This window comes from Scylla paramamosain, chromosome 49 (assembly GCF_035594125.1).
Source record: "Scylla paramamosain isolate STU-SP2022 chromosome 49, ASM3559412v1, whole genome shotgun sequence".
Lineage (NCBI taxonomy): Eukaryota > Metazoa > Arthropoda > Malacostraca > Decapoda > Portunidae > Scylla > Scylla paramamosain.
This window is the reverse complement of record NC_087199.1, coordinates 315001-327500: the sequence shown is the minus strand read 5'-3', so window position 1 is coordinate 327500 and position 12500 is coordinate 315001. Positions and strand designations below refer to the sequence as shown.

The 12500-nt window shown below is 48.5% G+C and overlaps 1 protein-coding gene across 7 annotated transcripts in view; it reads left to right on the top strand.

The window, feature by feature from the left end:
• Positions 1 to 12500, top strand: part of LOC135095377 (E3 ubiquitin-protein ligase TRIP12-like) — a 32063-nt gene that overhangs the window by 13476 nt on the left and 6087 nt on the right. For 3 of the 7 annotated variants that reach the window (XM_063996163.1, XM_063996162.1, XM_063996159.1), the window contains exons 13-28: positions 1 to 36; positions 200 to 370; positions 543 to 755; positions 1248 to 1421; positions 2240 to 2437; positions 3204 to 3717; positions 4026 to 4327; positions 4756 to 5052; positions 6081 to 6344; positions 6659 to 6859; positions 7412 to 7603; positions 8424 to 8632; positions 9153 to 9256; positions 10187 to 10487; positions 10959 to 11583; positions 12284 to 12475. The exon at positions 1 to 36 is cut by the window's left edge and continues 90 nt beyond it. In XM_063996163.1, coding sequence (XP_063852233.1) covers positions 1 to 36; positions 200 to 370; positions 543 to 755; positions 1248 to 1421; positions 2240 to 2437; positions 3204 to 3717; positions 4026 to 4327; positions 4756 to 5052; positions 6081 to 6344; positions 6659 to 6859; positions 7412 to 7603; positions 8424 to 8632; positions 9153 to 9256; positions 10187 to 10487; positions 10959 to 11583; positions 12284 to 12475 — 3993 coding nt within the window. The remainder of the gene's footprint in view (positions 37 to 199; positions 371 to 542; positions 756 to 1247; positions 1422 to 2239; positions 2438 to 3203; positions 3718 to 4025; positions 4328 to 4755; positions 5053 to 6080; positions 6345 to 6658; positions 6860 to 7411; positions 7604 to 8423; positions 8633 to 9152; positions 9257 to 10186; positions 10488 to 10958; positions 11584 to 12283; positions 12476 to 12500) is intronic. The other 4 variants (XM_063996166.1, XM_063996165.1, XM_063996161.1 and 1 more) reach the window with 4 other exon arrangements.

Here is a 12500-nt window from a genome sequence, read left to right as displayed (position 1 = left end):
GCAGGTCACAGTCTCCTCTCCAACACACAGCAGCTGGTGAGAGAGAGAGAGAGAGAGAGAGAGAGAGAGAGAGTTTTTGGTTTGTTTGTGTGTAATAATTCCATTTTCTCAGCCCCTCTCAGCCCTTACACCCCTCAGACCGCAGCTATACACCCCCAACACATCCCCGCAGCACCACTAATTCATGCCCTCTTCGCAGCTGGTGATGTCGCCCCCTGTGCTAAGCAGCGGCACTTTTATTATGGTGGTGCGAATGCTGTCTTTAATGTGCAGCAACTGTCCTCATTTGGCTGTTGAGCTGCTAAAAAACAACATCGCACACACCCTTTGTTATCTCCTCACCAACTCCACTGACCCACCCGGCGAACAGGTACGTGGGAGAGAGAGAGAGAGAGGGAGAGGGAGAGGGTGGCTGGCATTGGTTTAGGACTGAAAGAGAAAGAGAATTGGTTCAGACATTCGTGAAATTTTAACGTAATCGAACTGTAATTGCGTTTATGCTTGTAGAGAGATACCTAACCTAACCCAAACTGCCCCCATAGGTTGAACTAGTGTCCCGCAGCCCCCAAGAGCTGTATGAAATAACCTGCCTGATTGGAGAGCTGATGCCGACCCTGCCTAGTGATGGAATATTTGCCATCGACGGGGCTCTCCAGCGACCTACAGGCAGCGCGCAGGATTCCGTGACCTGGCAGTGGCAAGTCGACCGCACCACTTGGCTGAACTACTCTCCCAGTGACTCCAGGATCATTGAGGTGCGTGTGGGTCAGGTCAGGTCGGGTCGGGCTGGGTTGGGTGAAGTCAGGTTGGGTTTAGAGAAAGTAATCATGGTAGAAGTAGATTTAATGAGTTTATGCTTGAAAAAATGCACAAATTACCCCAAAAACACCTCAAAACACACCCAAACACTCAAAACACACCTGTATAAAGACTCAAATACCCAAAAAAAACACACAAAACTGCCCTTCACGTCCCAGAACACACCCAAATACCTAAAAACACCCCAAAACGCTCTAAAACACCCCAAAAATACCCTTTCACACCTCAAAATACCCAAAAAGCACGCTTTCACATCCCAAAATACCCCAAAAAAACACCCTTTCACACCCACGCACCACAAAAAACACCCTTTCTCACCCCAAAACACCCAAAAACCACACCATTTCCCCTTAAACCCCCCTCCAAACCTCCCCCGACACCCCCCAGTACACCCCACTTAACCACCGTAACCCCTCGCACCCCTACAGCACTCGCACCAGTCGGGAGAGGACGAGGTCAGCCTTTGCGTCCAAGGTTCATCATTTACAATCGATTTTCATTCGATGCAGCAGATTGACGACAATTCTGGAACGATGAGGGCTGTACAGCGCCGCCTTGTCCCAGCTAACTTGGCAGGCAGTGTGGTTCTTGCCAGTACTCAGGTATGTGGGCTAGGGAGGGCTGGGGAGGGGCTGGGGAAGGTGTGGGGACGTGTTCAGAGGGTGATAAGACGAGAATTTTGTGTACAGGGCAGTGTTTGGGCGTTTATTGGCGTTTATTGGGGTTCAGGAAGAGGTTGGTATAGTTAATGGGTCTTAAAAGGCGAGATATTTGGGTTTATTTGTGTTTTAAGGGTGTTTTTGGTTCAGAGGGTGATAAGACGAGAATTTTGTGTACAGGGCAGTGTTTGGGCGTTTATTGGCGTTTATTGGGGTTCAGGAAGAGGTTGGTATAGTTTATGGGGTCTTAAAAGGTTTGATATTTGGGTTTATTGTGTTTTAAGGGTGTTTTTGGGGTGTTTGGATGTGTTTTAGGGAGTTTTGGGGTGTGTTTGGGTATGGTGGAAGGTGTTTTGGGTGTGTTTTGAGGGTTTTTGTGTGTTTTTAGGTGTTTTGGGATGTCTTGGGATATTTTGGGTGTGTTTTGGGGTGTTTTAGGGAATTTTGGGTGTGTTTAGGTGTGTTTTAGGGTGTTTTTGGGGTGTTTTTTAGGGGGTTTGGGTCTGTTTAGGTGTGTTTTGGGATGTCTGGGTGTGTTTAGGGGTGTTTTAAGATATTCAGGGATTTTTTAGGGTGTTTGGGTGTGTTTTAGGGTGTTTGGATGCATTTCAGGGTATTTACAGATATTTTAGGAATATTTAGAAAGCATTTTGACTGTATTTAAGTACAGTTATGTCTTTCTTCCCCAAAAACACCCAAAAACACACCACCACCACCACCTTCACCACCATCGCTACTACCTCCTCTTCCTCTTCCCCCAGGCAGCAGATGCAAGGGCCCAGTGTCTGCAGGAGGACTCAGATCTGGCGTCAACCCTCATTCGATCCCTGTTCAGCCTTCTATATGAGGTGTACAGCTCTTCGGCCGGCCCTGCTGTGCGCTATAAGTGTCTTCGAGCCTTGCTAAGAATGATTCAGTTTTCAAGCCCAGATCTCCTAAAGCAGGTTCTTAAAAGTCAGGTGAGGCTTTGTAAGGGTGTTTTGGGGGTGTTTAAGGGTGTTTTGGGGGTGTTTAAGGGTGTTTAAGGGTGTTTCTGCAAGGTTTTCGGGTGTTGAGTGGTGAATTGGGGGTGTTTAAGGGTGTTTTGGAAGGGTTTGGGGTGTTTAAGGGTGTTTCTGCAAGGTTTTGGGGTGTTGAGTGGTGAATTAGGGGTGTTTAAGGGTGTTTTGGGGGTGTTTAAGGGTGTTTTGGAAGGGTTTGGGGTGTTTAAGGGTGTTTCTGCAAGGTTTTGGGGTGTTGAGTGGTGAACTGGGGGTGTTTAAGGGTGTTTTGGGGGTGTTTAAGGGTGTTTTGGAAGGGTTTGGGGTGTTTAAGGGTGTTTCTGCAAGGTTTTGGGGTGTTGAGTAGTGAATTGGGGGTGTTTTTGGGAAGGTTTGGGGTGTTGAGTGGGGAATTTAGGGGTGTTTGTGTTTTTTTTGGGGAGGTTTGGTGTCTTAGGTGTGTTTTGGGAATTTTTAGGATGTTTTTTGGATTTTAGGTGTGTTTTGGGGAGATTTTGGAGTGGTTTGTGTGTGTTTTGGGGAGTTTTGGGAGGGTGTTGGGGTGTTTTAGGCATGTTTGGGTGTATTTCTGTGTATCTCTTCCAGTTGAGCCTCTCCCTTCCACCCAACTACCACCCAATCCACCTGGACCTACACCACACCTCTTGCCAATTCATACATCTATTCCCTCAGCCATCCATCCAGCCACACAGCCTTCCACCTAACGGTCCATGCCTCCCTACAGAGCGTGTCGTCCCACCTGGCCACCATGCTGTCGTCCCTGGACCTGAAAATTATAGTCGGTGCAGTTCAGATGGCGGAGATCCTCATGGCAAAACTCCCTGAAATATTTGCCGTTTATTTCCGTCGTGAGGGGGTCATGCACCAGATCAAGCGTCTGTGTGACCCCGACGCGACCCTAGGAGTCCCTACGGCCCGGTGGAGCAGCCCCGAGCCCTCCATAGGGACCGGGAGAGCCACTGGATTCACATCAAGTCCCCTCTTGGCTGGCCGCGCATTCAACGGGAACTGTCTCGAAAGTGGAACCGCGAGTTTAAACCTGCCCGCGCCGCCTGGCCAGGAGGAGGACCGGGGTCATAGTCCTTCCCAGATGAGGCTCTACGATGTCCTGAAGAGGAGGAGGACCGCTCGTATCAGAACAGGTCCTTGGAGGAAGACCAGGCAAGAGGACTCGGCTGGTGCTGCCGGGTCATCCTCCTCCTCTGGCTCCTCCTCCTTCTCTGACTTCTTCATGAAAAGTGAGTGTGTTTGGGGTGTGTGTGGGGTGTTTGCAAGGTGTTTGGGGTGTGTGTGGGGTGTTTGCAAGGTGTTTGGGGTGTCATGGATGTGTGTGTGTGTGTGTGTGTGTGTGTGTGTGTGTGTGTGTGTGTGTGTGTGTGTATGCCATTTGATATTCTAACATAAAATCTCTTGTTCTTTTCCCTCCCCCCCTCTCTCTCTCTCACCTCTCCTACTCCTCCTCCTCCTCCTCCTCCTCCTCCTCCTCCTCCTCCTCCTCCTCCTCCTCCTCCTCCTCCTCCCTCCCTCACCCTCCCTCTCCCACCAGACGCAGGGCTTGGTGGGGGGCGGGAGACCTGGCGAGGAATGACAAACCGAAGCAAACTTGTATCCACTGCTTCCCTCACCACACACCACAGCACCACCACCACCACCACCACAACCACCACCACCGCCACCACTACCACCACCACCACCCCCACCAGCGCTGCCGGTGGGGGTGGTGGGGGGGGCAGTGGTGGCGGTGGTGGTGGCAAGGGGTCATTCCTGGCTAACCTTAACCCCTCTAGGTGGGGTCGTTGCAATTCAACCACCACCGCCACCTCGCATGATTCACCCACTGCTGCTAAGGTGGGTGACGTTAGGTTAGGGTGAGGCTGGTTGTATTTAGGGTGTATTTTAGGTGTTTTTAGGTGTTTTTGGGTGTATTTTTTGTGTTTTAGGGTGTTTTAAGTATTTTGGTATTGTGGGTGTGTTTTTGGAGTGTTTTTAGGTGTTTAAGGGCAAATTTTAGGGTGATTTTAGGTATTTTTCAGGATGATTTTAAAGTTTAGGGGTGATCTGGGGTATTTTTGGGAGTTTTAGGTCATTTTTAAGTAGTTGGAAGGCATTTTAGGTGTTTTTGGTCATTTTAGGATAATATAGGAGTGTTTTATATGTTTTTAGTTAATTTGTCTATTCATTTACAGATTTATTCATTTATTTACCCTTCAAAATATTTATTAATCTGTATATTAACCCTTACCCACAAACAAACAAACAAACAAACACACAAACAGGACAAAATAACAAACAACATCGGCGGTGGCAGTAGCAGCAGCAGCAGCAGCAGCAGCAGCACCAGCAGCAGCAGCAGCAGCAGCAGCGGGGGTCCGAGCAGCAGCAGCGGAGGTGGCGGAGGCGGAGGAGGTGGAGGAGGGGCCCACAACAATAAGGAGATCATCAGGGTGTGGATCCGAGAGCAGGCACAGCGTCTGAACCAGCAGTACTTCACCACTGAACTTCAGGGCCCTACTCATCCTGCCCTTAGTGTGCTCAACAGGCTCATCGCAGCAACACAGCAGCTGGAGCAGGAGGTGAGGCTGTAGTAGTAGTAGTAGTAGGAGGTGAGGCTGTAGTAGTAGTAGTAGTAGTAGTAGGAGGTGAGGCTGTAGTAGTAGTAGTAGTAGGAGGTGAGGCTGTAGTAGTAGTAGTAGTAGGAGGTGAGGTTGTAGTAGTAGTAGTAGTAGGAGGTGAGGTTGTAGTAGTAGTAGTAGTAGTAGGAGGTGAGGCTGCTGTAGTAGTAGTAGTAGTAGGAGGTGAGGCTGTAGTAGTAGTAGTAGTAGCAGGAGGTGAGGCTGTAGTAGTAGTAGTAGTAGTAGTAACAGGAGGAGGAAGAATAGATTTTTCATTATATTTCTAGTTTATTAAGTTTTCTAGCCTCATTTTGCCTCTCCTAGCCCTCCGCAGAACCTCAGATACACAGTAATAGTAGTAGTAGTAGTAGTAATAGGAGGAAGAATAGATTTTTCATTATATTTCAAGTTTATTAAGTCTTTTCTAGCCTCCTTTTGCCTCTCCTAGCCCTCCCCAGAACCGCAGACACACAATAGTAGTAATAATAGTAATTATTTTATCTGTATTTCTGGTAAAACTTCATATATTTCTAGTTTTTTCAGCCTTTCAACCATTCCCCAGCCTCTCCCACACCCTGACACCCCTCCCACAATCCCCCACAGCCCCCTAACACCTCATTCTCCCCAATAACACCACCATTGTTCCCAAACACCCCAAGATCACCCTAGGACTCACTTCAACACACCTTCCAAAACCCGCAGTCTTCCCAGATCAAGGCTTTCCCAGCATCTCCCAGCCCCTCCCAGCCTCTCCCACACCCTGACACCCCTCCCACAACCCCCCCCACAGCCTCATAACACCCTCATACCCACCAAACACCCCAGAAACTCACATTTGCGCCATAAACACTCCCCAAGATACCCCAAACATATCTCCCTTTGCAAGCCTCTCCCAGCCAACCTAAGCCCTTCCCGGCCTCTCCCAACCCCTGACAGCCTTCCCACAACCCCCCCACACCCCTCTAACCCCCCACTCTCCCCCCACACAGCCTGGACAAGCAGTACCAGCACTCCAAGAAGTCAGCAGCATTGTGACAGAAAGTGACATTAGCCCTTTTGAAGTCATTCACTCAGGGCTCGTTCGATGTCTCCTCTCCTACCTCACTGCCCCGGACACACAGGACGGGGCGCACCTAGGGGCCTCTGGGGGCGGGGCAGAGAACGGTGGGGCTGGCGGGGCAGGGGGCTCTGTGACCGCCACCCCGCGCACGACCAGATTACGAAATTTCCTCCATGTTTTCCTGGGCTGTCCTGTAAGTCTGTGTGTGTGTGTGTATGTGTGTGTGTGTGTGTGAGAGAGAGAGAGAGAGAGAGAGAGAGAGCATACCTATCCAAACACGTCAAAAAAACACACCCATACACCCCAAAACACCCTTAAACTCACTATTTAACCACAAAACACCCAGAAAAACACCAAAAACACCCTTAAACACCTCAAAACACCCCAAAAACACCATTAAACACCCCAAAACACACCAAAACACACCAAAAGACCCTTAAACACCCCAAAAACACACAAAAACACCCCTTAACCTAACCTAACCTAACCTGCCCCCCCTCAATACAGCTGAGTGCATTGAGCGTGGGCACAGTCGACACAGGGCACATTGCACTGTTTAGCGGCCTGGTGACCAAACTGAACGGCTGCGTGAACCAGTTGGAGCAGTTCCCGGTCAAAGTTCACGACCTGCCCGGTACTGCCCTGCCAGGCGCTGGGCGGGGCACCTCCACCTCTGCCATTAAATTCTTCAACACACACCAGCTCAAGGTGAGAGAGAGAGAGAGAGAGAGAGAGAGAGAGAGAGAGAGAGAGAGAGAGAGAGAGAGAGAGAGACCCACCTAGACACTTAAAACACCCTAAAACACCCTTATTTCTCACCCAAACACTTAAAACACCTTAAAATACCCTTATTTTCCACCCAAACCCTAAAAACACCCTTATTTCTCACACACACACACACACACACACACACACACACACACACACACACACACACACACACACACACACACACACACACACACACACACACACACACACACACTTAAAACACCTTTATTCCCCAAACACCCCAAAAAACACACTTTCTCCCCACTCATTCACTTAAAACACCCCTAAAACACCCATAACACCCTAAAAACACCCCAGAAACACCAGTACCCCACCCACACAGCCCTGAAACACCCCTAAGGCACCCTATCACCCACAGAACCCTAACAAACCCACCCTAACCTACCCAAACATTAAAATTGATGTTCATTTTATTATTTTATTCTTTAAGCCTAACCTAACTGCTCTCTCTCTCTCTCCCTCTACCAGTGTAACCTGCAGAGGCACCCAGACTGCTCCAGGCTGCGGCAGTGGCGTGGGGGCCCAGTCAAGGTGGATCCCCTGGCTCTAGTGCAGGCTGTGGAGCGGTACCTTGTTATCCGAGGCTACGGACGGCTTAGGGACGAGGACGACGACAATTCAGACGAGGATAATTCAGACGAGGACATCGATGACACACTGGTGGGTGCTTTGGGGGAGTTAGGGTGGTTTTGGGGTGCTTGTTAGGGTATAGAGTGTTTTTTTTTAGGTGTTTTTTGGGATTATTTAAGTGATTTTGGGTGTTTCAGGGTGTTTTTGAGGTGTTTAAGGGTGTTTTGGGACTTTTAAGGGTCAGCAAGGGTGATTTTAGTGCTTAGGGATATTTTTAGGGGTAGTTTTTTAGGGTTTTTTAGGGACTTTTTGTTGGTTTAAAGGTGAATTGGGATGTGCTAGGGTGTTTTAAGTGTTTTAGGGAGTATTAAGGGTGTTTTTTGGTGTTTTAAAGTATTTTTTGTTGATTTAAGGGTGTTTTAGGGTCTCTTAAGGGTATCATATGTGCATTTTGGGCGTTTTTAAGACATTTTTATTGATTTAAGGGTGATTTAGGCTATTTAAAGGTCTTTTAAGGGTTTTTAAGGGTATTTTTTGGGGGTGTTGTGTTTTTGTTGATTTAAGGGTGATTTAGGGTGTTTTAAGATAATTTAAGAGTATTTTAAGTGTTTTTTTTGGTGTTTTAAGGTGTTACAATTGATTTAAGGGTGATTAAGGGTATTTTAAGTATTTTTTTGGATGTTGTAAGGTGTTTTTTATTGATTTAAGGGGTGTTTAAGGGTCTTTTAAGGGTATTTCAAGGCATTTTTGTTGATTTTAAGAGTGTTTTGTGATAATTTTGTGCTTTTTTAAAGATTAACTCTCTCTCTCTCTCTCTCTCTCTCTCTCTCTCTCTCTCTCTCTCTCTCTCTCTCTCTCTCTCTCTCTCTCTCTCTCTCTCTCTCTCTCTCTCTCTCTCTCTCTCGTACAGGCGGCAGTGTCAGTGAACCAGAGCTCGTCCAGCCACAAGCTACAGTTCCTGATGGGGGAGGCAGTCCTACCCTACAACATGACTGTGTATCAAGCCATTCGTCAACACTCGACCCCCACTGACGCCTCCGCCTCCGAGGCCGACACTGACTCTGAGACGCCTGTGTCCCACTCGGCTATCTGGCTGCAGACACACACCATCTACTACAGGTGTGTGTGGGGGGGTGTTTTGGGGGTGTTTTAAAGGGTTTTTAGGTGTTATAAGGCTTGTTTTGGGGTGTTTTAGGGTGTTTGGGTGTGTTTAAGGGTATTTTTGGGATTGTAAGGGTGTTTTTTGGGTGTTTTTACAGGTGTTTGGGTGTTTTAAGGAGTGTTTGGGGTGTTTTAGGGGTGTTTGGGTGTGTTTAAGGGTATTTTTGGGGTTGTAAGGGTGTTTTGGTGTGTTTAAGGGTATTTTTGGTGTTCTAAGAATGTTTTTTGGGGTTTTAAGGGATGTTTGTGTGTTTAAGGATATTTTTGGGATATTTTTGGGTTTTAAGGGATGTTTTGGTGTGTTTAAGGGTATTTTTGGGTTTCTAAGAATGTTTTTGGGATGTTTTGAGAAATTTAAGGGATATTTTCGTGTTTTTTTTCTGTTTTTAGGGTATTTTAGGGGATATAGGGACATTTTTGGGGTGTAGGTTCTTTTAGGGTTTTAAGGGTTGTCATTCTCCCTCTCTCTCTCTCTCAGGCCAGTGCAGGAGGAGGAGCAGCCAAGACAGTCAGGGGGAAGGAAAGGCAAGTCAGGAACCTCAAAAACTAGCCCCAAGAAGAAGGCCGGGGCACTGGTGGCTGGTGAGTATGTGTGTGTGTCTGTGTGTCTCTCTCTCTCTCTCTCTCTCTCTCTGTTTTTATCTATTTGTGTGTATTTTATCATTGCTATGTACAGTAAAATCCCTCTTATCTGGCATCAATGGGACCGCAGACGTGCCGGATGCTTGAATATTGCCGGATGTTTGAATAGAAGTGAAATTATGTCCACAATCACCTCCCTACACTCACGCATCTTACCATAACAAACATCAGCTGTTCTGATTGGCTGCTTAAGTGTAAGCACAACACGCTTCCTCTTTTCTACAACTTGAGGCATGATGAAGGCGTCAGGCGATAAACAGTGCACACGCAGGACTGAGTCACCGAGTAAACACAGTGCAGTGGGCCGCGGGTGGCGCGAAGCAGTGCGCTCTGGTGGCGAGGGGACAAAGTATGCCTCGCGTGGGAATTTTAATCAATTTTATGAGTACACATTGATTTTTTATTGATTTTAAGGCTCAGGGAAAAATGTGCCGGGTACTTGAAGCTGCCGGATACTCCAATGCCGGATGAGAGGGATTTTACTGTACAAGCATGAACACTCCCAAACACTGCCACACCCTTCCAAACACTGCTACACCTTCCCAAACACTACTACACCCTCCCAAACACTGCTACACCTTTCCAAACACTGCTACACCTTCCCAAACACTGCTACATCCTCCCAAACACTGCTACACCCTCCTAAACACTGCTACACCCTCCCAAACACTGCTACACCCTCTCAAACACTGCCACACACACCCAAACACCCCCACACACACCCACACACACCCACACACGCACCCCAACACACACCCACACCCCCAAACACACAAAAAACACCTCACACGCACTCCCAAACACCCCGTACCCTACCCCAGCACCCCCGCACACCCCCTACACCCCCATTAACACCCCAAATCTCCCCAGAAGGCAGCATCATGGGCACCACCAGTAGCAACATTCTGGAGCACCACCTCAGCCCAGTCTTGCCAGCCAGCGTCACTGTGGGAGACCCTAGCCTTGAGGTCCTGGCACTCCTGCGGATCCTACACTCCCTCAACCGGCACTACGGCTCCCTCTACTCCCCAGCTACGTATCCTCCCCCTCTCCCCACCGCAGAGTTCACCAATTTGAAGTTAACGGCAAAAGCAAATCGACAACTGCAAGACCCGCTGGTGATAATGACTGGCAACGTTCCATCCTGGCTACCACAGATCGCTTATGCATGGTGAGTGGGTGCTGGGGTGTCCTGGGGTGTACTTGGGGGTTGTGGGGGTGTTTTGGGGAGTTTTTTGTTTTTTTTTGTGTGTTTTTTGGTATTTTTTGGTGTTTTTGGGTGTTTTTTTTGGGTGTTTTTGGGTGTTTTAAGGGTATTGTTAGTGTTTGGGTGTATTATGGGTGTTAATTTAGGTATTTTGGGTGTTTAGGGTGTGTTTGTGGTTTTTTTGGTGTATTTTAGGTGTTTTGAGGCGTATATGTGGGTTCTTGGGGTGATTTGGGGGTACTTAAAGGTATTTTAAGGGTGTATTTAGGTGTATTTCTGGGGTTTTGGGATCTGTGTTAGTGTGTGTGTGTGAGGTGTTCAGGTTAGGTCAGGTCAAGTTAGGTTAGGTTGAGTTAGGTTAAGTTAGGATATGAACCAAACCTAATCTAATGCTCCCATCTCTCTCTCTCTCCCTCTCCCTCTCTCCGATCACAGCCCATTCCTGTTCCCCTTCGAGACCCGCCAGTTGCTCTTCTACGCAGTGTCATTTGACCGCGACCGAGCCCTGCAGCGCCTCTTAGACTCGTCCCCAGAGCTAAGTGGCGTGGACAGCAGCGAGCGCGTCACACCTCGGCTGGAGAAGAGAAAACGAACCGTATCTCGCGACGACATCCTACGCCAAGCTGAGGCTGTCATGGAGGAGCTGGCGTCGTCGAGGGCCGTCCTGGAGATACAGTACGAGAACGAGGTCGGAACGGGACTCGGACCGACCTTGGAGTTCTACGCGCTCGTCTCCAGGGAGCTACAGAAAGCTGATCTTGAACTGTGGCGAGGAAACACTGTCACTGTGTCAACTGTTGAGACGCCACAGGTCCCTCTGCCACAGCCGCCTCGTCGCCACCACCACCACCACCATCACCACCACCACCACCACCACCGGGAGGCTGCGGCAGGGGGTGCAGGGGTGCCGTCCAAGGTGGTGCAGTACATGGACGCCAGTGCCGGCCTCTACCCCATGCCAGTGCCGCGGAATATGAAGAATGCGCACCTGGCCAAGCTCAGGTCAAAGTTCAGGTTCCTGGGGAAGTTCATGGCGAAGGCTGTCATGGATTCCCGGATGGTGAGTGTCGGGTCAGGTCGGGTCAGGTCAGGTCAGGTCAGGTTGGGATTTTGTGATCAGTTTTTCATTTTTACAGAGAAATTTAACTCAATCTAAGCTAATTTAACTAAATTTACTACTATTACTGTTATTTCTACCACCTAAACTAGCCTAACCTAACCTAACCAAACCTAACTTAACTAAACTACTACTATTACTATTCCTACCACTTAAACTAACCTAACTACTACCACTACTACTACTACGAACTAAAAAACACCCGTAAACCACAAAAACACTCAAAAAACACCCAAAAACAGCCTATAACACCCAAACACCCTAGAAACACCCTTAAACACACCCAAACCTAACCACACCTTGCAAACCACCCTTAAACACACCCTAACCTAACCACATCCCCCAAAACACCCTTAAACTCACCCTAACCTAACTACACCCCCTAAAACAGCCTTAAACACACCTTAATCTAACCACACTTTCTCCAAACACTCTTAAACACACCTAAACTTACCCAGAAACCCCAAAACACCCTTAAACTCACCCTAACCTAACCACACACACCCAAAACACCCTTAAACACCCTTAAACACATCTTAATCTAACCACACCTTCTCCAAACACTCTTAAACACACCTAAACTTACCCACAAACCCCAAAACACCCTTAAACTCACCCTAACCTAACTACACTTTCCCCGTAGCTGGACCTCGGTTTGCACGAGTGTGTGTACAAGTGGTTGGTGAGCGAGGAGTGGTCGCTCGGACTGGGGGACGTCGCAGCACTGGACCCGACCCTGGGACACACCCTGGGCCGCCTTCACTCCACTGTTTTGCAGAAGAGGCAGCTGCTGGCCCAGGCAGAAGCAGACTCCATGTCCGCCTCTGAGCTGCAGGTGAGGGGGGGGTGGTAGAGGAGAT